The sequence below is a fragment of the Pinus tabuliformis genome, chromosome 9 (assembly GCF_031772625.1).
Source record: "Pinus tabuliformis cultivar Carrire ecotype Pingquan chromosome 9, CPIR1, whole genome shotgun sequence".
NCBI lineage: Eukaryota > Viridiplantae > Streptophyta > Pinopsida > Pinales > Pinaceae > Pinus > Pinus tabuliformis.
The window spans coordinates 1,123,368,458-1,123,396,353 of NC_142307.1; the positions used below are offsets into that span (position 1 = coordinate 1,123,368,458).

Here is a 27,896-nt window from a genome sequence, read left to right on the forward strand (position 1 = left end):
ATATCTCATCGTAGTCCACACCTTCCTTTTGAGAGAAGCCTCGAGCAACAAACCTAGCCTTGAACTTTTCAGCACTTCCATCAGCTCCATGCTTGATCTTGTAGAGCCATTTCGAGGTGACAACGGATTTGTCCTTGGGTCTAGGGACCACATCCCAGACATCATTCTTCATAATCGACTCATACTCTTCGTTCATAGCATCCTTCCAAACTTGGTGCTTCACAGCTTCTTCGAATGTGAAAAGCTCAGATTGAACAATGGTGCTCATTGCAGTTAAGTACCCTTGGTACCTATTCAACTTCTTACTTTCACGAAATGTCCCCCTAGGTGCAACATGTCTCTCGGCATCTTCGAGAGTTTCCCTAAGCCATGAGGGTCTCCTTTTTGAGGAGGAGGGCTCATGACGGGGTGGATCAATGGGATCCATTAGTCCTTTAGTATCGGGCCTCGGCTCATCCTGCGGTTCTCCCTGCTTTCTTGAATCTGCTTCTTTGTCCTTCCTTGGAATAGGAAGGTTACTAATATTCCCCAAGGGTAGCATCCTCATCTAAGGTGACATCATGACTTATCTACACTTCTCTTTGACTAGGAACATAGATTCTATATGCCTTAGAAGTTTCACTGTAGCCCACAAACGTTCCTTTCTTCCCAGAAGCATCCCATTTGCTTCTCTTTTCTTTTGGCACATGAAAATATACGGGGCTACCAAAAATTCTAAAGTGAGAAACATCAGGTTTCTTACCGGTGAAAACTTCTTCCGAAGTTTTAGAGTACAATGCTTGATGAGGGCATCTATTTTGAACATACATGGCAGTGTCTGCAGCTTCGGCCCATAAGAACTTCGGAAGGCTTTAATCATGAAGCATGGCACGTGTGGCTTCTACAATAGAACGGTTCTTCCTTCCAGCAACACCATTTTGTTCGAAAGTATATGCAATAGTAGGCTCCCTCTTAATGCCAGCTTCTCTACAATAGTTATTGAACTCATTTGATTCATATTCGTTTCCATTATCAGTCCTCAATATTTTGATCTTCTTCCCGGTTTGATTTTCGACCAAAGCTTTGTAAGAACAGAACCATGGGAATACTTCAGCTTTCTTCTTCAAGAAATATATCCAAGTCTTGTGAGAGAAATCATCCATAAAGATAGCATAATATAAATATTCTCCCAATGAGTTCACGAGCATGATACCAAATAGATCAGAATGTACCAATTGCAATATGTCGGTAGTCTTGTTATCATTTGAGGGGAATGGTCCCCTTGTATGCTTTCCTTCGGCACACCCCTGACAAACACCTTCATGTTCAAATTTAAATTCGGCCATACCTGTCACCATCTTCCTCACATCAGGTAGAGCCTTATAATGTAGATAAGCAAACCTTTGGTGCCATAATTCGGATTGAAGTGATGTGTCGCAAGACATAGCTCCCAATGGACTTCCTCCACTTTGATATAGGTTATCAACCCTGAATCCAAGTGTAAATGCATCTTTGAAATTTTTATTCCACACACATACCTTTCCATCGATGAATGCCACCTTGAATCCTTTGTCCTCCATTGCCGAGATAGATACCAGGTTCTTCTTTAGATCGGGTACATATAGTACTTCTTGTAGATGAATGGTGTTACCTTGATTCAATTGAAGAGTAACATTCCCAACTCCCTTCACGGGATAGGTGGCATTGTCTCCAAGGATAATTTCCAAATTTGTATCCTTTTCAATCAGATTTGAAAGAGCTTCCTTATACCCAGTGAAGTGCCTTGAGGCACCACTATCAATCAACCAATTTCCCAAAGTGTCCGGAGGAGATGCAGTAGAGAGGGCAGATATAAGATAAAATTATTTTTGCTTGTTATCAACAACATTAGATTCATCATACCTGGTGTTTCTTGATCTCTTGGGAGGGTGACCATTTCCTTGATGAGGAGCAGGAGCATTCCTTTTTCCTCGGTTGTTGAATCTGCCATTCCTTTGATTGTTGTTGTGGTTGTCATCATCATGAGGTGTATCCCTTCTATTAGGACACTCCCTAGCATAGTGTCCAAACTTGTTGCAAATGAAGCATCTTCCCTTCCTTCAATTTTTGAAACCCGACCTTCCTTGACATTGCTTCTTTGAACCTGTATTGTTCTTTTTAGCATGAGCGGAGAATGCAAAAGGATCATTCCTATTTGAAGGCATATCTAGTTCCATTATCCTTGTTTCTTCTTGAGAACATCTAGTCAGCAATTCTTCAAAACATGGAATCTTGTCGTTGTTAAAAATAGTGGTGTTGAACACGTGCCATTCATGGGGGAGTCCTCCAAGGGCAATGAGAGTAAGCTCCCTATTAGCAACAGCGTTTCCAATCGAAAGAAGATCATTTTTTATCTCAGTAATCCTGATGAAGTAGGATTGAATGTCTTCACTTCTTCCCTTCTTTATATCATTTAGCTTGTTTTTGAGAAAGAGAAGTTGGTTTGCATTGCTAGATTTGAACATGTCAACCAACCTACCATATATATCTTTTGATGTGTTCAAACCAAAGACGTAAGAAACTAAATGCTTATGAATAGAATCCCTGATGATCTTCTTTGCTTTGACTTCACCCTTCTTGTACTTTGTCTTAGCAGTGGCAGGTGCATTAGAAGGAGGTTCTAAAATCTTTCCCTGCACATAGTCCATAACATCTCGCTCTTCTAAATTCAAGTCAAGAGACATCTTCCATGCATGATAATCGAACTTATCATGAAGCTTATCATCAGACTTAAAGTAGGATGTGGAGGCCATTGAATCTTGTCCTTGATCAAAGGATTTCAATGATTGCTCCTCACTCTTGCTTGGGCTTTGTCTTCACCTGAGCTCTGATACCATGTTAATTTTAGATAACAATGGTATGTTCTATGCTTAAGAGAAATTTTACTTCAATTTTCTTATTAACCCAATATCAATATCTAATTTAGCAATCACGTCAACATGATAGTAAAATGCAAATAGAACATAAACAATAATAGTAGAAGACAAGGCAAGACAAGAGGACACAAGATATGGCATCAGTCAGGGACAAACCCCAAAGTGGGGAAACCCTTGATCAATTCTTATTATTCTTCAAAAGTTCAACACAGAAAGAGAGAGTACAATATACAATATTCACTTGCCCAATCAAAGAGAAATCTGACCAGTCAAACAGCAGTAACAGAAAGCCCTAACTAGAAAGTCAACGTTGGTCAACAAGGCAGATTTTGACCTCCAAAACAACTCAGTCAACCTCAGTCAACTCGGCCTCCAACAGCGAGTCAAATCAGCCCAAAAACAATCTGAAAATATCCAATCAAATCTGGTCAACGAAAGTCAACGCTGCAGCAAACCCTTCTACAGTCAACATTGGTCAAACAGCCTCGATTTCTGTGCCCAGAAATGCGACCTACCCAACAGAGATCTCCCTTACAAAAACGCAGTCAAAACAAGTCAATGTTGGTCAAAACAGCCTTCCTGCAACTTCGGTCAACGCTGGTCAACGTAGGGACAAAAACCCTTCCTTCTTCGCATGTGTGGAGAGTTGCCTCAGAAATCCGTACCCAATCAATGAAGGAGAGAGAGATATGTGAGTGAGTGAAGTGTCTAAATGAGGAGGAAGCACCATGTATTTATATGCAAACGTTGAGGATGAATAGACGTGATTGTTAGGCTTCTGAGCCTACATTAATTTGGTGGCCAACCTTGACAATTTGTCCATAAACAAAATAAATTCATAATTCCATATGTACATGTCAAAATGAGATGATCTTTAGATGCTACACCTCTCGAAGAGAGGAATCCAATAAAAATATCCGCTGCCTCATATGAGTTGTCCAAGGTGAAGTTTGGCCCTAGTTGCCAAATTTAACAAATATGGCCCTGTGCCCAAAATTTCAAGAACAACCAACGCTCAGTCCTTATTGTCTGTAACTTTCTGTTAAAAAATTTCCCCTTCCTTCTTCTGAAAATTTTCCTCTCCCTTTTTACTTCGTCTTTGTTCCCTTTATATTCTTCCATAAGGGCTCTTCTCGAACTTTCAGTCAGTTGCATGCCCGCTTCTCTTTTATGTTGGCTTCGTGAGGAGGGTAAAGCATTTATAATTAGAGGCGGTGGTCTCCCTTGAGATGACAGACTTAATTTTATTTTTGGAACCTATGCGTATGATATCAACCACCCTCCATGATATTAATATTATAATGTGCCTTAAGAGTTTGGTTGGGTTAGGTAAAATAACATATAAATATTCTTTCTTTTAATTTTGTATAACATGCATAGTATCTTTTTCAAATGTTCATTTCTTTTATTTATACTTGTCCCTTTTATTTATTCGTATAATTTATATTCCATTTTAATTTTGTATAGTATAGAGTATTAATCTTTTATTTTGGATAATATTCTATGGTTACCTATTATGATGACGACACACACTAAAATACATATTTCAATATATTTTTGCGAGTTAGGTATTTATTTAGTATCTTCAACAATTACGTCTTTTATCCTATGCTTGGAAATTCTTCATAATTTAATATGAACACTAGTGCAGTGCAAGCGATGCATGCATATGTAGCTATCATATGCATGCCTTGTATTCATGATAATAATTCACATCTCGTTTGTAATGGTAATGGCTTGTTACATAAGGATGAGTTGGATACAGGTTCCAAGACCATATACCCAGATGCTATGGAGGCAAGAGTCCGCTATCAGAAAGACACCATCAAGCAGTTTGGGGACATCATCACACAGTACCAAGCTTGGCATCAATATGTGACCGAGAAGCACCAAGTGGATGTTGCCGAGTTGGTCTTTCCCCAAACTTCGGAGTCATAGTGTTTTGTCTTGTTAGGTTGTCTCTAGCCTATTTTGTCTTACATGGGTACATGTGGAAAATGTAATATTATTTGTAAATATGTTGTAAGTGAAATTCCAAGTTTCATTAGTGGAATATGAAAGGTCATCATGTTATGTAATGAGTTATTTGTAAAGAAGTTGAAGAGTCATGAGGGTAATCAAAGAGCCACAAAGGGGAATGTCAAAGGTCACCCCGCCCTTTGTTATAAATAGAACTTCATAACTCATAGAACAGGCTTTTGGGAGCCAAGCTTTTGGCTAGGCTTAGGCTTAGAAAAGGCTTGGGAGTATTGTGACGAGCCTTGGTTTCTCCAGTGTAGAGAGAGTATACTTCTTTGGAGGAGCAGGTGTTCTTGACTGTAATGTTCCACTACTGGGGCTAGTGGTCGTCAAAGGTGTATGCATGGATGGGACTTTCACTTATTATAATAATAACAGAGCCAGCACGCTTTCAAGCATATGTTGTTACTGTAGTTGGACTATTATGGTTTCTTTAGTAATGTATGTTGTTTAATTTACACATTTGCTTATGAACTACTTTGTATGCCATTGTACGAATCCTGTTGAATGCGTGTTGTTGGATTAACCCATCACTTTAATTTGTGGACTATACCGCATTTTAGCTTGTGATGTCATTATGCTCATGTGTTCCTTTCAAGCTGCGTACGATTAAAGCTTCTAAGAGGCACACTTCCTTTTCCCCTCCGTGTGTGAGAACCTTCATGCATCGCACTTAACTCTCCGCAAGGTCACACACTTTCTCTCACCCAAAGTTATCATACTTATCTCTGTGCACTACCGCGGTCAAGGCATTACACTACCACCCACTGTTGGGACTCCTACTCCAAACGGTTTGAGGTCTAGTTGGGACTTCTCACTGGGAGATCCCCTTAATGTTGGCGGGTCCAGCACCATCAACATGTGGTTAAGTTGCTTTTGTTGCTAGAGGATAGGTCCAGATTAGACAAACTTGAATTGGGCATATTGAGGGTTTTGGAGGGAAACAAGTAGGTGCTCAGAGTAGCCTAGATCAGCTTGCCAATAAGGACTTTGACAACCGTAAGTGTTGAAAAGTGTAACTAAGTTCGGTCTTCATAATGACATGTAATTGTGATTTTATGTAAACAATGTAAATAAGAAAAATAAAATTATTGTAATGCTTGCATCATAGATTTCATGAGCAAGATATTTTATTTTTAGTTAAGGCTCCCATTGTGAGCCCTTAGGGATTTTTTCATCTTGTCATAAAAGTCTAAAGAGTCATTGTCATGTATTGAAGGCATGTTACACATTGTAAAAGGTCAAATTTGTTTTGTAAGTCACCCTCCAAGACCTTGTCACTAGTCCTCACTCAAGTCAGCCTACAAAGGAAGGATAATTCTAGAGAGATGAAATCGGCCTACTCCAAGAGATCATGTCGGCCTAACAATCATGAACCAACCACTATATATAGCAGAGCTCGGCCTCATTTGGAAGACAAGAATTCGGTGAAGCAAGTCTCTAACAACAAGTGCAAAAATCATACTAGAAGGAGCCTCAACATTAGCGAAGGAAGGAGACAAGGTAGCGAAGGAAGTGACATCGTTTTGGGACTATTTTGGGCTAGTTTACCCTCACACGTGCGAAGGAAGCAGATCCGAAGTTGTCAAGAGGAGGTCGAAAGATTGCAGTCACATAAAGGTGATCTCGTTTGGGTGAATGAAAACTTCGTTGAAGGAAGCCTAGTTAGAGAGAGAAGAGTCTCTCTCAAGGAGGAGACTATTTGAGAAGCCAAAACAGATCTAGGGTTTCTGTTCTGAAGCTAAACGATTGCAAACCTACAAGAAGAGGCCGAAATTTTGTAGGAAGCCGAGAAGAGCGTGAAGAAGGGCAACGTTGATCTAACGCTGAAGAGGAGGATAGTGACTTGGTCTTGGAAGGGCTCTAGTGTCAAGGGTCTTTGTCATGGTCTTGGTATTCGTCAATTGAAGGTTCTATAAGAAGAATTTGTTTGGGTTTTCCTCTCAAAGAGTGAGAGGTTTTGGACTCGCTGACAGTCTATATACTGTCTCTTATCTCTTTATTGTTCATGAATTGGTAATTGTCTTGATGAAAAGAACACAATAATAACTCAAGAAGAGAAAGTCATAATCAAGAAGTAAAATACTATCACAAGCAATTATCATAAGTAGAGAAATCACCTATCTATTGATACACTAGATTTCTCAACAGTAAGAAGGGTGAAGATTGTGTAAGCTCGTGATTGATTCTTGAAGGACAAAGGAAGGAGGTCAAAGGAACATATTACACCAGCCCAAGTTCATTGAAGAGAAGGACATCTTGCAGTGATAGGTGGCAGCCCTCCGGCCCGAAGTTTGTCTTCATTAGAGTAGCACAAGAAGGCATTAGAGAGACAAAGTCCCAAAGGAGCCGAGGAGCAGCAGTGGGCAGTTGAGAGTTGTTCACAAATGAAGTTGTGAACAACTCAACCGGGGTCTCTATCTGTTGATGCGTTGAAGGACTAACGATCAGCTAGAGAGCAGTTGGAGTAGTTGAGTTCAGTGACCTAAAGGAGCAAGACCATTGACAGAGGCAAGAGTTGCAGATTGGGAGCAGAAGACCAGCAGTTGTGTTCAAGGTACAACAAGAAGACTATGATTGTGTACTACATCAACTAGACCGTCAGTGTATCGTGTTCTTATACTATTGTATCAGTGGATGTATGAGGGTCATTATCCCTGGTACGAAAGCCCTAGACAGTTGTACTCTCAGTTTGTTAATATAACAAAGTTGGGTTTTGAAAAGAAAGTTGTTTATATTTGTGAACATGTTGATTTACTGCATTTTTATATTTCGCTGTGCAAAGTAGTTTGTTGTGATACTTGGATTGGTAGCGTCAGTGATTGTAAGATTCTAACCTAGACTCCAGTATCGTGAAAAAACAACAGTCTCAAATAAGTTGGTGCCTACACAATAACTTGCTGAGTTGGTCCTCAACTAAGGAGATTGGTGTCTCCAGTAGGTTGGTAGCTACAAGCTTTGTAACAGTAGGTTGTTGACTACAGACATTTATAAATATAAGTTTATGTGCTTTTCGCACACAAGGGTTTCCACGTTAAACATTCTGTACTGTTATTTGAGTTTACATGTATTTATTATTTTGAAGTTAATGAAGATTGATGAATGTTCATTTATATTTTCAAAAAGAAGGGGATCTTATACTGATTCACCCCCCACCTTTCTCTCAGTATAAGCATAAGTTCAACACATTTGAAGTACCAAAAAATATCTCATGATTTGTTACATTAGTATCAAGCAAAATGGCCTATAAACCTGAGTGGCTTTGCTTCTCATGACAAAATACCAAAATGCTTGGTGCTTGAAATACAGATAGTGGACTTCTGCCTGACAAATTTGTGTCCAGGGAAAACAGTTATCAAGTGCCACCATTTTGACTTGAAGCTATACCAAGCAAGTTGGACAGAAACTGTCTCATGTATAAAATAAAATTTCAGATCTTTAACAGTTAGCATACAAATAGAAATGTTTTGACAAGATACCATTTAGCACTGCACATGTTATAATGTATTCATTGCAAAAAAATATTCTACACCTCAAAATACAATGATTTGTCAAATAGACAGCTGCAGAAGTTATAATGTAGTCATGGCATAATTATATTCTACTCCTCAAAGTACATCATTTACAAAATAAATGAAGCCTCTTAAGTTTTCTAAGGCCAGTAAATATCTGTTAGCTGTACGTCCTTAACATTCTCTGATTAAGATACTGAGGATATGGTGTCATGAAATCTGTTTTCCCAGAGAGCACACTGAAGCTAATGCTTAGATTGTTTTTGAGTATGTAAAGACAAGGGAGACAAAAGTTTAGAAGACAATTACAAAAAACATGTCAATACAGGATAGGGTCATGACTCATAACAGTGTAGAAGACAATCATATAATGAGATTAACAATGCAGAAGATATAATGAGATATTGAATTATAAAAACAGTAATAAAAATTATACATCTATTTATTAATACTATTTTATTTGACATGCAAAGCATGCTGCAAATAAGCTTTTAAGATTTTCTATTTTCTAGATGAAAGACAATGTAAAGATATACAAGAAAAGAACTCGGTTGTTGGATTAACCTGTAAGAAGTTTGTCCATCTCTTGATTTCCAATCCCCTCCCAAAGTCCATCTTTACGCTTTCCAACACGTGTATTATGAACAATAATTAATGGGGGCCATAAAATAAGGTCTTCTTGTTTAGCTCTTGCTTCAATCAAACCCAACGACTGATATGACTTTGCATTATCAGGTGGCACATCTTGATTCCACCCCACAAGGACACACACAGCTTTATATAGTGCCTTGTGTTCTGCCAACCGATCAGCCTCTTGAGAATAATACGCATGCATAACAAGGCTGTGAGTATCAACAAAATCCTTTGAATACCTGGAAAAACAAGAAAAGTTGCTATCAAAAATTATGAAACCCAAGTCAAATACAAAGATAGTTGAAATTAAAGTGAGAAACATCTAGAAGAGATCATTCTAATCAGATGAATTTTAAATTGCCTTTGTTCTTATCTATCTATTCATTTATACTTATTAGGGATTGCTCTCTTTTTTCTATCATTAAAAGATAGTTGTTCAGCAAATGTTAGAAATCCAATCAAACAACAAATATTTATCTAGATGAAAACAATTTTAATCCCTAATTAAAATATGCTCAACTCAATTATGTTTACTTTGTGGACTGTTACCACTCAAACTCTCACCCAATGTGTAAGAGTCCCAACAACAATGTGAGAACCCAAGGGCAACTTGGAACTGTTATCCAGTGTCTGTGATATTCCTACTTAGTATTTTACTAAGTACATATCAATTTTGCTCATTTTTTGTTTATTACATGGATGCACTTAGGAGAAGTGGGCTTAGAGGACCTACATTTCATTTTTGGCGTAAGAGGCACTCCAACATTAGAGTTAGAGGAAAGATTGTGGCCTTGGTGGAGAGTGGGGGCCACCACAAGGGAATTTCAGCCCACATGGAGAGTACGCTCTCATTGGAGCGGAATTTGTGTGAGGAGTTCAATGTGAGCCCACATGGGCAATCTTGGAGGTGGCTTGACAAAAGGAAGAAGGGACTCTCATTTTGTTCATTCATCTATCATTTCAGAAATTGTCTCTTGACATAACCGGCTTGAGTAGGAGCCAAGTCTGCATGTGTTGTTCAGCACACAAGTGTTTCCAAGCGGAGATCTCAGCTCTTGCTTTCATGGATTTCAAGTGCCAGCTCAAGGAGGGAGTTCTACTTAGTCCCGAACCATACCAGCAGCAGTGAGGCCGTACTACAGTGGGAAACCTACAGCAGCGCAGGGACTACGCAGTATTGGGTAAAGTCACTCCGGGAGGTTGAAGAGTGAGTGGGGTTTGAGGTGGAAACTTGGAGGGAATGCCTGGGGAGCCTTCTAACAGGGATTGCAGGCATTTTTGGGGCATTTGGCAGCAGATTCTATAGGCGGGTCGATTTGCCCAGCAGCAGAGCCACTCAAGCGAAAGAGGGTCGAATTTCCAGGGTCATGTTTTGACCAAACCCTTCGTGGGTTATTCTGAGTTTATTGAGGAGAGGCCGGGATTAATTTCTCGTAATTTTTTGAGCAGTGGAGAGGGCCCTAGCAGCAGATCCTTTCAGGCAGCAACACATTTCTGGGCAGTTTCAGCGCAGAGCCAAGGCAGCATAGTGATTGAGCAGAGGAGAGTGGCCAGCATTTCACTTGGGGCTTTGCTAGCTTGCCTTGAGCAAGCCCAGGTGCATTCTTTCCAGCACCTTTATTGTACACTCCTGTTCATTAATAAAATGGCTCATAAGCATAGTTTTTGGTGTCAACTGGTGCTCTGGTTGCATGTTTTTGTTTGTGTGAATTTTATGTCAATTGCATGCCTGTTATTTACTATAAAATTTCCTTAGGGATATTACAGTGTCACCACAATAACCTTCTCCCACTCATTAAGTTGGCCCTTACCCAACTAAAGCAGGGCTTCCCTAACTCAGAATTACTAAAGCTTATTACAAGAAGGTTCAAGGTGATTAAGAAAAGTTACCTTCAGCAAGACAGAATTAGTTAAAGTGATTTTATGCATGGAGTGATGGAGGATAAAAACTAGCGTCAAGTCCATTAGGCAAGTGAAGCCAAGGATCAACTAATGAGGACAGCAGCTATGAGTTTAGGAATGACTATAGCACGAATGAAAAGCCTACAAACAAACCCATTTTGCTGTCCCATAAAATAGAAATTCTTTGAGAGGAATCTACTACAAGTTTATGCAAGTATAACTAATCCGAATTAAATAAAGACTGCATACAATAGCATTTCCATCAATAGATAGAAAGATCATGAAGGGGGAATCAACCACAATTCCTATTCTTCTTAACAAAGGCGCAATCTTCTGAATGAGGAACAATGTTACCTACATTTCATCCCTTCAACATACAATCCATCCAACTTGTCACATTCTGTAAGACTGAGAATCTTCTTACACATCTTGAACAATACTCAAGTGCAAAAATTGACAATATATGAAGTAGAAAAAATCTTTTGAAGGGTTCAAGCACTTTTCCCAAGAGACCTAGGGTTCATTCAACTTCACACCCAACAATAGTAACAAGATCAATCACCCCTCCTAGATACATCGCCATTGAAATACCAATTCCCTCCTATGTACATCACCACTGGAATACCAACTCCCTCTTAGACATAAAGTGATAACAACCACAAAAGCTTTGATGCCATGTAGAAATTTCTGGATCTAGTCAAATTAATGCAACTTCAGAAATTTCACCTCTTTCCTAGAGGTTTTTTGGATCTTAACACTTTGGTATGTTTTCACTCGCATTACCTTGTTAAGAGGTGAAATATTGTTCATTATTGATATTGTTTTATTTATACATTATAACAGCTCTCGAGGGAAATCTTACCATGCATTAAAAAAAATCACTTTATGACAGCTGTAATCATAGTAATTAATCTACCCTATCTTCGTAAATATTAATGTTAAAAAAATTAACAATTTCATATTTAACTTCTGTCAAATCAGCAATCCATACTAGTGTTACAAATTATCAAACAGTAAAGAAAAAGATAGGTGAAAATCAAATCTGCAATAAGACAATTTTGGCCAGCTGGAAATTTCATATGTATCTATAAAGATGAAGTTCAAGTAAATACCATAGCCTCATCCTGTTGAATTTTGTAACTAGCATTTGTCTTCATAATGTATTTTTGTCATTTGAAAATTTATAAAAGCATATTTAATATGCTTAGGTCGTTTTATTTGTAGCATGGGTTTCATGCTCAAAGAAAGGAAAATTTATATTGGAAAAAGAAAAGAAAAATTAAATTTTATGTCTTTTGGTCAAACCCAAGTGGTCATGTCGGCCTGCCCAAGAGTGGCACCCGTTCACATGAACAAACAACTATAAATAGCAAAATACCTACTCGTCCTCCTCCAAAAGGATTACTACATCATCTGTCAAAAATGTAGTCTGAGGCATACGAGTGACGCAGATCTGAGGCCAATACGAATCTATGGAAAAAAGTGAAGTCTGAGGCAATCTCTGTAATGTGAATTTTGAGGAAATCTCTCTGTGATGCGAACTCTGAGGCAGCTATCTTATGCAAACTTTCTGAAGTTGACACAAAGTTCTGCAGTTGGACCAGAGGACTACATTCGTGGCAGTCTTGTGGGCAATCCTGTGACAGACATGTGACATCTTGTGGACTGTATTCCCGACAGACATATGGAAGGGCTGACTTGGCATTTGGGTTGTTATGCTATCAGACTGGTCAGTTTGTCTATGACTTGGATTTCTCTTGTTGAAGATGATTCTATAAGGCAGGATTTGCTGGGTTTTCCCTTTGAAGTTTGTGGGTTTTGTCCTGGGCACTGGCCTAATATCTGGTGTCTCTTGTCTCTTGAATCTCTACTTTCCGCTTGTTTTCGATTGTGTAATTGCTTGATGACTTAACTGAATGATGTGAAATAGAACCATTATACGGTGAGTCGAAATACTACTGAGCATAGAGTCCTCAATTACTCTTACATAAAATATGGCTATACAATTTGGACCCAAGATCCTCTAAAGGATTATTAATTTATTATAGTCACGTTCTAATCTCCCCTGGTTTGCCTTGAAGAAGATTCTGTAATTCGTACTGCTACTTGATAACCTGAGAAAAGGTGATCAAAGTAACTTACGTGACAAGTTTCCATGATCCATTTTGGTGATTGGTCTTAGTGAACTAAGTATTGTCTTAGTTCTGGTCGAAAAACTTCAAAAAAGCGTGAATTATCTCTGAACCTAAATACTGAAGTATATCTTCTGTTTGGACTTGATATTACCTTCTGTTGAAGCATGTGAAGGGTAAAGAAAAAGAGGATGAAGCAAGAGGTTTGATAAAAGAAGAATTTATTTCTCAAATACAAAACTGAGTTTCTGTGGAATACCTTTGTTGAGGATTGAACTTCTGTCTCTCTGTGATGGATGAATTTGTGTGATACCCATCACTGTGATATGCTTTGGATCAAATTTCTGTGAAAGGATCTTTATTGAAGGATGAACTTGTAATCATTTTGGCATTTTGCTGGACAAAATCCTTATGATGACAGCTTTTCGTATCTCTGTGGAAGCACCATGAAGAAGGATGAATTTCTGCATTAAAAAGGCCAAAGTCATGCTCTTGCTGAAGCAGATCAGATTGAAGCTATTGATGAGCCAGTTGACTTGACTAGGAGGAAGGGTGGGCCAGAGGATGCTATGTCAAGAAGGAAGAATCATTGGAGCAGAAGATACTGACATGATCATAGGAGTGTTAAAGACTAGCCTTGGCCACCAAGCAAGCATAACTCTGTATGTGCTATTGGATGCTCAAAAGCTAATGCCTCCTTGACCCTTCTGGAATGTAAGGAAAGATATCTTGCATCTACTGTCATGAATGTTGGGTGTTGAAGAATGATGAAGTTAGTCTTTGCACATTGAAATGAAGGCCAAGCCTTTATGAACAAAATTCTGCCGCTGTTTCAAGGGTTTAGAGAAAGCAGAGTTTTCTTGGACCATCATTGAACATTTTTAATGGATCAAAGACATTTCGATTCTAGGGTTTGTAAACCCTAGCAAGTAACAAGGCTTGATAAGAAAGCCCTAGGGTTTATAGACAAAACCCTAGGACTGAATGCTTCCGCTGAAAGAAGAAACCCTAGCCTTTGCAAGAAGGTATGACATCATGATGATGATGTGGATGAGGTTGATAAAGGTGCTAGATGAATGTAAGAAGATTAAATATCAAGAGGGAGCTGACATTCTTCTCAAAAGATAAGTATCTTATATCTCTCTTATTTTATTACTACTATTATTGTTTTACTATTAGTTAACCTCTTGTCTTTGAATTCTTTGCTTGGTTGTAATTATTCTTCCATGACCTCCTAGTGAGGATTGTAGGTACATAGTAGAAGTTTCCCAAGCTCCTGCAGCGGATGGAAGAAGTGGAAAAACAAAGCAAAGCAAGAGGACTTACTAAAATTGCTACTTGAAGAATATTGTACTAGATGAGACCCAAGTTCAGAGGGAGCGGGCAATTTGAAGTATGCCTTGATTGTACCTAAGAAAAGTCAAGATCTAGCATGCGGCAAATGACAAGAAGATTCTCCCAAGAGGGAGAGAATCATGATAAGACATCTGCCTCAGTTGGAAAATGTTACCTCAGATTTTTGAAGGAGGATGACTAAGAAGGTCTTGCACTTTGGGCTTGAGTAAATGGATCAAGGATGATTCTATATAATTTGTCTCTTCCTTCGTCCTCTTCTTCGTCCTCTCCTTCGACCTCTTCTTCGTCCTCTTCTTCGCATAGAATGAGATATGAATGAGTGAGTCTTTGGAGGACGAGATCCTCTCTATATATAGGCCTCTTCAAGGGGTAGACATGGCTCTTCACTTAGGCTAACTTGATAGCTCCTAGGCCGACTTGATCTTGGAGGGAATTTCGACACCTTAAAGACAAAAATATTTTTTCTTTACAAGATACAATGTGCGCATTGGGGTCTTCATTATATGAAAATGACTATTAGACCTAGGACAAACCCTAGAAGCACTCAATGGGTGCTTGACCTATAAAATAAAAGAACTTGAGCATGAAACCCATGCTCCAATAATAATAATTTCTTTTCATTTTATAATTTACAAGAATACATTTCATACTTATGAAGACCGAACCTAGTTACACATTTTTCAACACTCCCTCTTAACTAGGGAGGTATTCATAAGAGGTACATGGTCATTCTCAATCTGAAGAGATCTCATAAAAAGAGTCGGATTGGTAACCCATCTGTCTAGCATCATATTAACCAGCATTGTCACATAGCAAGGCCTTGACTAACAACTCTATCTCTCCACAAGATCAGAGCACAATGTTAGCGAGACCAATGATTTATAGACACCATCATCATTGTCTCTCAAGGTACATACTCCACCCGAGTGTTCACCGAGTATGAACTTCTTTTGGACTATTATTATCTTGGATAGCTAGTGTTCAAAGAATATCGGTCCATGACTACTCTTGTCTTGAATGCCCTACCACATTCTTAAAGAGTATCGAATGCCAAATGGTTACCCAATCCTCCATTCTTTCTTCCTTGGTGAAGACAAGAATGTAGTGCCTATCTCTCCCTTTCAATTAGGGAGGATACATCAACCAAACCAAGCTTGTCTCTAAAGTACACAAGCTTCTTGTTCGGGATGTTGAAGAAAATGTAACTAGGTTCGGTATTTATACATGTAATTTTGATCTTTGTACTTGTAAAGAAAAGAAATATTATTTTTGAGAATTATAAGAATAAGTTTCTTGCTCATTCCATAGGTCTAGGAAAGTCAAAGAGTCAAAGAGCTCTTCTTGAGCATTTATGTAATGTATATGAGTCAACCTAGAGTTTAGATCAGCCCTCCAAGACAAGCACAATCCTCTTGAAGAAGGCAGCAAACTAAACGATGAAGAGAACAGTCAAGTCAGCCAGCAAAATTGACATAAGGAATAGACATGTCGGCTCAAATGAAGTGACACAACAGCTCATTAGTTCATGTCGGCTTGAATGCATGGACAGACACCTATAAATAGGCAGCTGGGATCACCGCAAAAGAGCAGAGAGAATCTCGCATATCTCTGAGGAAGCTCGGATGGGTACAAGTCTGTTACTTCGCATATATTGAAGGAGTATAATCTCATATGAACACAGTAAGGAAACTATCTCATAACTTCGCAATAAATCTCAGTCTCCTATATGAAGTATGTATGGCTGTTGGTGTCAATGCTTGAATGGTGTCAACGCTATTTAGTGTTTCAGTGCATTACCAACACACAACTACTCCTCGGTGGAAAAAGATGATACGAATCTCAGTGTAATGATGAACGTTGTCACAAGGGTCTACACTCTCGGCAAGAAAGACTTATGTACTCTATCTCGGTGCACACACATCATAGACACAGTCACTATGATCATTGTCTTATAAACTTGGTGTATTCGTATGGAAGAGGATCTCTATAATCTTTGTATAATAATAAAGCAACAATGAAGCTCATAATTATAACGAGTCTCTCAGTGAAAGCACAATGATGTTGCAGCAGTAATGGATGTCTTCATGATGCAGTGATGATGATGATCTCAGCAATATCAAGAAGAGGATTGGTGCCTTGGTCTTGGAGTGGCTCAGATAGTCCAGGGTCATGGTCTTGGTGTTCATCAATATGGAATCTCTATAAGAAGAATTTTGTGCGGGTTTTCCTCTCCAAGAGGGAGAGGTTTTGGCCCTGGCAGAAAGCCAACTTTTGTGTTCTTGTCTCTTTGTTTTGATAGCTATTTGAAGAACTGAAAAAGACACACTAACATTAAAGAATATACTATGAAGTAAAGTTAAATATCTCAAATAGTTATCAAGTCAAGAAGAATCTCATTAACTCTCCATGCCCTAGACTCTTCAACACGGAAGTGGCATTGTCAATATGTCAGCTACTTGCTCATCAGTGGAGATATACTGTAGCTGCAGCACACAATTTTGTACTAGCTCTCGAATATAGTGATACTTGTTGTTTATATGCTTTGTTTTTCCATGAAGCACTAGATCTTCAAACAAACATATACAACTGGTGTTATCACAAAGTATCACTATAGAGTTCATCGGTCCTTCAAACAGGTCGGATAGAAGCTTCCTCAACCACACTGCTTCTCTGCTTACGTCACAGGCTACCACATATTCAACCTCAGTGTTGATTTGGGGTAGCATCGGATGTGCTCTAAGCCTCAAATTTTGCAGGGAGGCTTGGGCACAAGTATTCCAAAGAACACAGAAAGCGTTTTGGGAAATTCCACCCAAAAGTGATTTTATTAAAATAATTAATATTTTTAATGGGGTTCCTAAGTCTAAACTTAGGAAAATTAAAATATTAATGGGTATTAATCTAATCAGGGGTGAAACTTCTAGAAAAAACCATGGATCAAGTCAAAACAATCTGAGCCTCTGATTATGTTTTAATCTAGGTCGTTGGTTGTCCAAAGGGAAGATATAGGAAGGGGCTTGAGGGTCATTTGGAAAACACACAAAGAAATAGAGGAAATCGATTTTCTGAAGTTAGAAGTTCTCGGGAGGAAAAATCGATTGAGGATATCTCTTGCAGTTAAGGGGCAGGTATAGCAGCTTCCGGAGAGAGAGATTCTCAGACAAAGATACATCAGCAGAGAGAGGCAGTAAGTGATCCAAAAGCCTTGACGCAGAGGTTGACACAGGGCCAAAAGGGCCACGCAAAAGTGACGCAGAGGCAGAGAGAGAAGTCGAAAATCAGAGCAGAGGGTCAGGATTAGCAGCCGGAAGTCGGGGTGTGAGACCGAGAGGCTGAGAGCAATGACTCTAGGCTTCTAATCAAATTCCCAGCTGGGTCATGCAGTGCCTGAAAGGGTTGACGTTGGGACAAAGTAGAGGCAGCATAGAGCTAGCGCATTGCCTGCCAGGGGAATCTCATCCAGCAGTCGAAACAGCCACGACTTGTCTCAGTGATTGTGTGAGGTAAACTCATAAAGCTTCTGCCAGTATTTCTCTCTGTAACTGAATGACGTTGTGAGGTATTCAGTCATGTATTCAGATTTTGCTACCACTTAATAATAATAAACCCTCAGAGCTCCTACACTGGTTTTCCTGCATAGGGTTTCTCCGGGGAATATTTGTCCAAAAATAATTGTGTCCTATGTGTTGAAATTTCTAAGTATTACCCATTAGAAATTTTATCTGTATTCTCTGGTTTATTTTGCCTATTTGTTTAACTACTAACAAGTTATTTAACCATATAAACACTGAAATAAACACAATACAGTCTCAACCATCTACAGATCAACAGCTGAAAGAAATAGACAAACACACAAGTGAAACTATTATTTTTAGACAATCATCCCCGGAAAAACCCAACTTGGGAAAACTGGTGTAGCAATTCTGAGGGTTATATTATTATGCAATATTTCTGAGTACAACTGGGTGCCAAACTGGCTCACCCGATAGAGAAAATAATCCGACAGTAATACCTCTCTATTCGGAAGCAGATATTCAGAAAGTCTACCCCACGAAACCCTCTCCAACACAATCTGAAGCTCAGCGTCAGCCCTCCTAGCCTCTGCGTCAGCCTGAAACCCTCTACGTCAGCCTTCTGAGGCTCTACGCAGCCTCTCTGACCCTCTACGTCACTCCTGCAGCCTTTGCGTGGATGATGCAAGCCCTTCTGGCCTCTGCGCAGTCCCTGCTAGCCTCTGCGTGGCTCCCTCTGGCTCTGCGTCTGCCTCTGTGCTGGTTTTCCGGCACTATCTCTACCTCTCTGCCTCGTACTCACTGCCCCTCACTGCAAACTAATCACTGATTCGATTTCTCTTAGCAAACCCCGCTCTAGAAAATCGAATGACTAATCACTCTGGTGTGTTCTCCAACTGACCCTCAAGCCTCCTCTTATACTTTTCCTCTTGGTCCTTCAACAGCCGAGATTATATCTCTAATCAACAGCTAAGATTAGATTTGGCTTGATCCATGTCTTTTGGAACCTTCTAACCCAGTTTTATATTAATACTCATTAATATTTTATTTTTCCTAACTTTAGACTTAGGAAATCCATTAAAAATATTAGTTATTTCAATATCTCCTTAACCGGATAGAATCTGCCCAAACCATTTCTGGTTCTTGGAGATCTCATGTGCTTTAGCCTCTCCACCAATTTTCATGGCTATAGCACATCCGATGCTACCCCAAATCAACACTCCCTCTTAGGGAGGACTGTGCTCTAGTAATACTCCACACTGAGCATCACTCTGATTATACGGCACCGGTACCTGTGTTGATGATAGGCCTCCCCGCCCAACATCCTCTGCTCTGCTGCATCCTGTACTGTTGCCCATGGCTCTGCCACTGCCACTGCTGCATTGTACGACATCTCCCTCTGCATCCGTGCTGTTGCTGGTCCTTTCTCCCAACACTGCATCTACATTGCAACCCCCTCTCATCATGTTGCATCGTGCTACAGCACTACAACTCAGTTATTGAGAAGTAAGTAACTGATCCACCCAACTATTGACATCCCTGTCAGGCTAGAAACACTCCCGATGCTAAAGCTCTCTCTGTCGCTATCAAGTGCTCCCTCTACTGCCTCTACGCTGCTGCAACAACTCCCTGCCTCTCGCACCGCTGCAAACCTCTTTGTGCCATCCTGCACTGTTGCAACCTCCTCTGTGCCTCTCGCACTACTGCAACCTGCTAGCTCTGCGCTGCCTGGGACTACTACACTGTAGCACTCTCTGCCGCTTCATCCACATCCGTTCCTACCGACATCCGTCAATCCTGCTACTCTCTCTTCAAGGCTCCCGTAGCAAGGTATAATCCAAGAGCTTGGGTACCTCAAGGATCCTGCCCCTCATCGCTTGTAGTCCTTCTGACTACAGCTCGATGTCTCCCCACCTATTCTCTAGAGGTACATGAGCACTCATGGCACAATCGTCATCATCCTCTACCTCCTTCTCTGCCTTCGTTGGCACTGCCTTGGAGTCAAACGCCTCTCCCTTATTCTTCTTCCTCGGACACTGGGTTGCATAATGGCTCAGCTCCCCACAGTTGAAGCACTTAATCTTGGAGAGGTCCTTTTTCTTCCTCTTCCCTCGCTGCCCCGCAGATGCCAGAGTTGCATCCTCTTCCTCCTCTTTCTTGACCAGGGCTCCTTTGCAACTACTTCCGCCTCGGTCAGCCGTCTCATCTCTTCTTGGCGAAGAGTTGCCCATAATTCTTCCCAATCTGGAAGATTCACTCTGCCCAAAATGCTTTGGATGAATGTCTCCCACTCCTCAGAGACTGCGTTCAAGGCGGTCTTCACCATTAACTCCTGATCCGGCGAGGCCCCTATAGAAGTCAGTTGGTCCCGAATCTTCTACAACCTGCTGAGGAAGTGATCTACCTGCTCCCCCTTCTGCATCTGATACGACCGCAGCTGATTCTCTAGTAGCATCTTCCTCTGCATGGAAGTGCCCTGATACAATGTCGTCAAGGTGTCCCACATTTCCTTTGCCGTAATCTTCTCGACAACATGTTGGACTACATGATCCTTGACCCCATCAAGGATTATGCACTTTGCCTTAGCCATCGCATCCTCATACTTGTCGTTATCATTTGGGTCGACTAGGATAGCCACGATTCTCAAGGCGAAGGCCTTGATGCGATATCTATCTAGAACAGACACGATCCTGGCCTTCCAAATGACAAAGTTGGACGACCCGTCCAGCCTGTCCTGAACCCTCAGTCCGTATGGCCATCTCTCCTCTTCTTTTGGACTCCTCTAAGTCTCTACTTCCCTCCTGGAAGTTCTCTCTTCAACTCCCTTTGAGTCTCTACTTCCCTCCTGGAAGTTCTCTTCTAGACTCCCTCTAAGTCTCGATTTCCCTCCTGGAAATCCTTCTGCCAACAGTCGAATTGCACCTCTCCGATCTCCCTTGCTCCTGCAACAGTGATCTGGATTTCTTGGCTAGAAATCCACCTAGGTAGCGACTCCCTTCTACCTTGGTTTTGTCCTGTTAGGTACTTTTCTGCCTCAACAGCAACAGTACCCCACTAGCTTCACACTCCACAATCTGCCCACAGCTTCCTCAGCCCCAGCAACTGAAGAACTGAGCGTTTAGGCTCTACACAATCTCGGCAGTGGCTGAATCGCTCCACTATCCAACTGCGTCACTCCTACTTGGCTGAGCAAGATGACATGGCTCTTCGTGAGCCTCTTTTGCCTCTCACTGCTGCTTCGTTGGCCCCTTCTCTGGCTCGAACTGATGAAGCAGGCCCTCTGCATCACCCTTCTCTGCTGCTTTCTGCTTACGAACAGCTTTTGTCACTCAGGATAGCTGTTTCTACCGTAAATTCTTCGATTAAGCTGGTGCCTTCAGCTCTCCTGTGATTTGCAACGCTCTGATACCATGTTGAAATTTCTAAGTATTACCCATTTAGAAATTTTATCTGTATTCTCTTGTTTATTTCGCCTACTTGTTTAATTACTAACAAGTTATTTAACCATATAAACACTGAAATAAACACAAAACAGTGCCAACCATCTACAGATCAACAACTGAAAGAAATAGACAAACACACAAGTGACACCGTTATTTTTGGACAATCGTCCCCGTAAAAACCCAACTTGGGAAAACCGGTGCAACGATTCTGAGGGTTATATTATTATGCAGTCTTTCTGAGTACAAATAGGTGCCAAACTGGCTCACCCGATAGAGAAAATAATCCAACAGTAATACCTCTCTATTCGGAAGCAGATATTCAGAAAGTTTGCCCCACGAAACCCTCTCCAGCATGATCTGAAGCTCAGTGTCAGCCTAAAACCCTCTGAGTCAGCCTTCTGAGGCTCTGCGCAGCCTCTCTGACCCTCTGCGTCACTCCTGCAGCCTCTACATGTTGAAGTTTCTAAGTCTAACAGTTAGAAACCCTCCATGTACTTTCTGATTTATTCCTTCCTACTTGTTCTAATTAATTAACAAATTATTTACCATGTAAATACTGAAAATAAACACAAGTACATGCTCAACACATTACAGATCATCAACTGAAGGAAACATAAACAAGCACACAAATGACACCATTATTTTTTGACTAATGTCCCCGGAAAAACCCAATGCGGGAAAATTGGTGCAGCTATCAGAGGGTTTGATTTATTAAGCAATTTCAGAATACAATCTGGGTGCCAAATCTGGCTCACCCAACAGAGAAAAATCTCGGCAATAGTACCTCTCCTTCGGAAATAGATGCTCTGGCTGAAACCCCGGATAAACACTCCAGCAGCTCCTCGACTCCAATCTGCCCCAAGAAAAACCCCAGTGTCAGCCTCTAGGGACTGTGTCAGCCTCTTCTGTCCTCTGCATCAACTTTCCCGACAGTTCCAGCAGTTCCGACTTCTGCCCTCTGCGTCAGCTTTCCCGGCTGCTGCGCTAATCCTCCCGGCACTATCTCTACCTCTCTGCTTCTGTATTCACTGCCCCTCGGCTGCAACTCCAGACCACTCTCTCAACTTTCTCAGCAAACCCAACCCCAGAAAGTCGAAATCTTAATCTCTTGGTGTGTTCTCCAAGTGACCCTCAAGCCTCCTCTTATACTTTTCTCGTTGACAAATCAACGGTCGAGATTAAGTCCCTAATCAACGGCTAAGTTTAGATCTGGCTTGATCCATGACTTTTGGACCATTCTAACACAGTTTTATATTAATTCACATTAATATTTTAATTTCCTTAAGTCTGGACTCCATTAAAAATATTAATTATTTTAATATCTCCCAAACTGTTTAGAATCTGCCCAAACCCTTTCTAGGTATTGGAGATCTCATGTGCCTTAGCCTCTTCACCAAATTTCGTGGTTAGAGCACATCCGATGCTACCCCAAATCAACACTCCCTCTTAGCAAGGACTGTGCTCTAGCAATACTCCTTACTGAGTATTACTCTGATCATCCAGCATCGGTCCCTGATGCTAGGCCTGCTGCCCATCATATGTATTGCTTCATCTCATACTACCACCCATGGCTCTGCCACTGCCACTGTTGCATCTGTACGACAGCCCCTCTGCATCTGTGCTTGCTGCCCATGGCCTTGCCACTGCCACTGTTGTGTTTGCACTGCATCCCCTCTCATCATGCTACATCTTGCTGCCCATAGCACCGCCACTACTAACTGTTGCACTGCAACTCAATTACTGAGAAGTAAGTAACTGATCTCCCAACTCTGACATCTCTTTCAGGCTAGAGACACTCCGATGTTGAAGCTCCCTTTGTCGCTGACAAGTGCTCCCTCTTTGACCTCTGCGCTGCTGCAACAACTCCCTGCATCTATCATCGTCGCACACCTCTCTGTGCTATCCTGCACTGGTGCAACACTCCCGTGCCTCTCGGACTGTTGCAGCCTGCTAGCCTCGCGCTGTCTTGGGAATCCTGCACAGTAGCTCTCTTTGTCACTCCATCCTCATCCGTCTCTACCGACATCCGCCAGTCCTACTACTCCTCTTCGAGACTCCTGTAGCCAGGTATAATCCAAGAGGTTGGGTACCACGAGGATCCTGCCCCTCATCTTCTGTAGTCCTCCTGACTACAGCTCAATGTCTCCCCACTTTCGCTCAAGTGGTGTGTGTGCACTCATGGCACAGACATCGTCTGTCTCCACTTCCTTCTCTGCCCTTGTTGGCACTGCCTTGGTCTCGGAAGCCTCTCCCTTGCTCTTCTTCCTCGGACACTGGGTTGCATAATGACCCAGCTCCCCACAGTGGAAGCATTTGACCTTGGAGAGGTCCTTCTTCTTCCGCTTTTCTTGCTTACCCTCAGATGCTAGGGCAACATCCACCTCCTCCTCCTTCTTGATTCTGATCCCCTTGTTGTTGCTTCCCGTCTTGGTCACCCTCCTGATCTCTTCTTGGCGAAGAGCCGCCCACATTTCCTCCCAATCTAGAAGGGTCGCCCTGCCCAGTATGCTCTGGACAAACACCTCCCAGTCTTCTGAGACTACATTCAAGGTTGTTCTCACCATCAACTCTGGATCTAGTGTGGCCCCTACGGAAGTCAGCTAATCTCGAATCTCCTTCAATCGACCAAGGAAGGTGTCGATTTGTTCTCCCTTCTGCATCTGGTATGACCGCAGCTGATTTTCTAGGAGCATCTTCCTCTGCATGGAAGTATGCTGATACAACTTGGTCAGGGCCTCCCACATCTCCTGTGCCATATTCTTCTCGGCAATATGTGGTACTATATGATCCTTGACCCCGTCAAGAATGATACTCTTGGCCCTCGCCATTGCTTCCTCATACCTGTCATTGTTAGCTGGGTCAACTGGGACCGCTATCGTCTTCAAGGCGAAGTGCTTGACACGATTTCTGTCAAGTATGGATAAGATTTTGGCCTTCCAGACTACGAAGTTTGAGGCTCCGTCCAGTCTGTCCTGGTCTCTTACTCCATGTAGTGCCATTCCGCTGCTCTTCTACTTCCCTCCTGGAAGTTCTCGATGTGACTCCCTCTGAGCCTCGATTTCCCTCCTAGAAATCCTTTTGCCGATGTCAAGATGCCCCCTACTCTGATCGTCTGTGCAACCGCACCACTGATCTGGATTTCTCGGCTAGAAACCCTCAATAGCAACTCCCTCCTCCTTGGCCTTGCCCTGTTAGGTATTATTCTGACAACAGTACCCCACCAACTCCACTCTGCAACTTATCCATAGCCTCCTAAACCCCAGCAACCTGAAGGTGAGAGCTCCTAGGCTCTGCACAGTCCCAGCACCGACAAACTAGCTCCCTAAGCAAACTACCAACCCTCTTGGCCTCTGCGTGAGCCTGTCTTTGCCTCCCTCAGCCTCTGCACAGCCTCTTCTTGGCCCGCACTTGATGATGTAGGTACTGCGTCACCCCTTCCTTGCTGTTTTGTTGCTAGGAATAGCTTTTGTCACTCGGGACAGCTGTTTTCTGCTGCTGCTGCTCTGCTCGGCTGATGTCCTCAATTCTCCTGTGATCTGCAACCACCCTCTCATACCATGTTGAAGTTTCTAAATCTAACAGTTAGAAACCCTCCATGTACTTTTTGATTTGTTCCTTCCTACTTGTTCTGATTAATTAACAAGTTATTTACCATGTAAATACTGAAAATAAACACAAGTACATGCTCAACACATTACAGATCATCAACTGAAGGAAACAGAAACAAGCACACAAATGACACCGTTATTTTTGGACTAATGTCCCCAGAAAAACCGGTGCAGCTATCTAAGGGTTTGATTTATTAAGCAGTTTCAGAATACAATATGGGTGCCAAATCCGGCTCACCCAACAGAGAAAAATTTCGGCAATAGTACCTCTCCTTCGGAGACAGATGCTCTGGCTGAAACCCTGGATAAACACTCCGGCAGCTCCTCGGCTCCAATTTGCCCCATGAAAAACCCCAGCGTCAGCCTCTAGGGACTGTGTCAACCTCTTGTGCCCTCTGCGTCAGATTTCCTGGCAGTTCCAGCTTTTGCCCGCTACGTCAGCCTTCTCGGCTACTGCGCTGATACTCCCAGCACTATCTCTACCTCTCTGCTTTTGTATTCACTGCCCCTCAGCTGCAACTCCAGATCACTCTCTCAACTTTCACAGCAAACCCAGCCCCAGAAATTCGAAATCTTGATCTCTTGGTGTGTTCTCCAAGTGACCCTCAAGCCTTCTCATAAACTTTTCTCATTGACAAATCAACAGCTGAGATTAAGTCCCTAATCAACAACTAAGATTAGCTCTGGCTTGATCCATGACTTTTGGACCATTCTAACACAGTTTTATATTAATTCACATTAATATTTTAATTTCCATAAGTTTAGACTTAGGGACTCTATTAAAAATATTAATTATTTTAATATCTCTCAAACTGTTTAGAATCTGCCCAACCCCTTTCGTCTCATGTGCCTTAGCCTCTCCACCAAATTTCGTGGCTAGAGCACATCCGATGCTACCCCAAATCAACACTCCCTCTTAGCGAGGACTATGCTCTAGCAATACTCCTTACTGAGTATTACTCTGATCATCCGGCATTAGTCCCTGATGCTAGGCCTGTTTCCCATCATCTGTACTGCTGCATCTCGTACTACCACCCATGGCTCTGCCACTGCCACTGCTGCATCTGTACGACAGCTCCCTCTGCATCTGTGCTTGCCACTGCCATTGTTGTGTCTGCACTGCATCCCCTCTCATCATGCTGCATCGTGCTGCCCATAGCACTGCCACTGCTAACTATTGCACTGCAACTCAGTTACTGAAAAGTAAGTAACTGATCTCCCAACTCTGACATCTCTTTCAAGCTAGAGACACTCTCGACACTGAAGCTCCCGCTGTCGCTGACAAGTGCTCCCTCTCTGACCTCTGCGCTGCTGCAACAACTCCCTGCATCTATCACCATTGCACACCTCTGTGCCATCCTGAACTGGTGCAACACTCCCGTGCCTCTCGCAATGTTGCAGCCTGCTAGCCTCTTGCTGTCCTCGGAATCCTGCACTGTAGCTCTCTCTGTCGCTCCATCCTCATCTGTCTCTACCGACATCCGCCAGTCCTACTACTCCTCTTCGGGGCTCTCGTAGCCAGGTATAATCCAAGAGGTTGGGTACCTCGAGGATCCTGCCCCTCATCTTTTGTAGTCCTCCTGACTACAAGCTCGATGTCTCCCCACTTTCGCTCAAGTGGTGTGTGTGCACTCATGGCACAAACATCATCTATCTCCACTTCCTTCTTTGCCCTTATTAGTGCTGCCTTGGTCTCAGAAGCCTCTTCCTTGCTCTTCTTCCTCGGACACTGGGTCACATAATGACCCAGCTCCCCACAGTGGAAGAATTTGACCTTGGAGAGGTCCTTCTTCTTCCGCTTTTCTTGCTTACCCTCAGATGCTAGGGCAGCATCCACCTCCTCCTCCTTGATTCTGATCCCCTTGCTGTTGCTTCCCGTCTTGGTCACCCTTCTGATCTCTTCTTGGCGAAGAGTCGCCCACATTTCCTCCCAATCTGGAAGGGTCGCCCTGCCCAGTATGCTCTGGACAAACACCTCCCAGTCTTCTGACACTGCATTCAAGGTTGTTCTCACCATCAACTCTGGATCTGATGTGGCCCCTATGGAAGTCAGCTCATCTCGGATCTCCTTCAATCGACCAAGGAAGGTGTCGATCTGTTCTCCCTTCTACATTTGGTATGACCGCAGCTGATTTTCTAGGAGCATCTTCCTCTGCACGGAAGTATGCTGATACAACTTGGTCAGGGCCTCCCACATCTCCCGTGCCGTATTCTTCTCAGAAATATGTGGTACTATATGATCCTTGACCCTGTCAAGAATGATACTCTTGGCCCTCACCATTGCTTCCTCATACCTGTCATTGTTAGTTGGGTCAACTGGGACTGCTATCGTCTTCAAGGCGAAGCGCTTGACACGATTTCTGTTAAGTACGGATAAGATTTTGGCTTTCTAGACTACGAAGTTTGAGGCTCCGTCTAGTCTGTCCTGGTTTCTTACTCCGTGTAGTGCCATTCCGCTGTTCTTCTACTTCCCTCCTGGAAGTTCTCGATGTGACTCCCTTTGAGCCTCGATTTCCCTCTTAGAAATCCTTCTGTCGATGTCAAGATGCCCCCCTACTTTGATCGTCTGTGCAACCACACCACTAATCCGGATTTCTCGGCTAGAAACCCTCGGTAGCAACTCCCTCCTCCTTGGCCTTGCCCTGTTAGGTACTGTTCTGACAATAATACCCCACCAGCTCCACTCTGCAACTTATCCACAGCCTCCTAAACCCCAGCAACCTGAAGGTGAGAGCTCCTAGGGTCTGCGCAGTCCCAACACCGACAAACTAGCTCCCTAAGCCAACTGCGTCAGCCCTCCTGGCCTCTGCGTGAGCTTGTCTTTGCCTCCCTCAGCCTCTGCACAGCGTCTTCTTGGCCCGAACTTCTTACTGTTTTGCTGCTAG

General features: G+C 42.2%; 1 protein-coding gene across 1 annotated transcript in view; it reads right to left on the bottom strand.

The window, feature by feature from the left end:
• LOC149152595 (uncharacterized) overlaps positions 1 to 27,896 on the bottom strand; it is a 135,281-nt gene that overhangs the window by 52,980 nt on the left and 54,405 nt on the right. Inside the window, exon 3 of the mRNA XM_089443536.1 lies at positions 8,990 to 9,297. Coding sequence (XP_089299662.1) covers positions 8,990 to 9,297 — 308 coding nt within the window. The remainder of the gene's footprint in view (positions 1 to 8,989; positions 9,298 to 27,896) is intronic.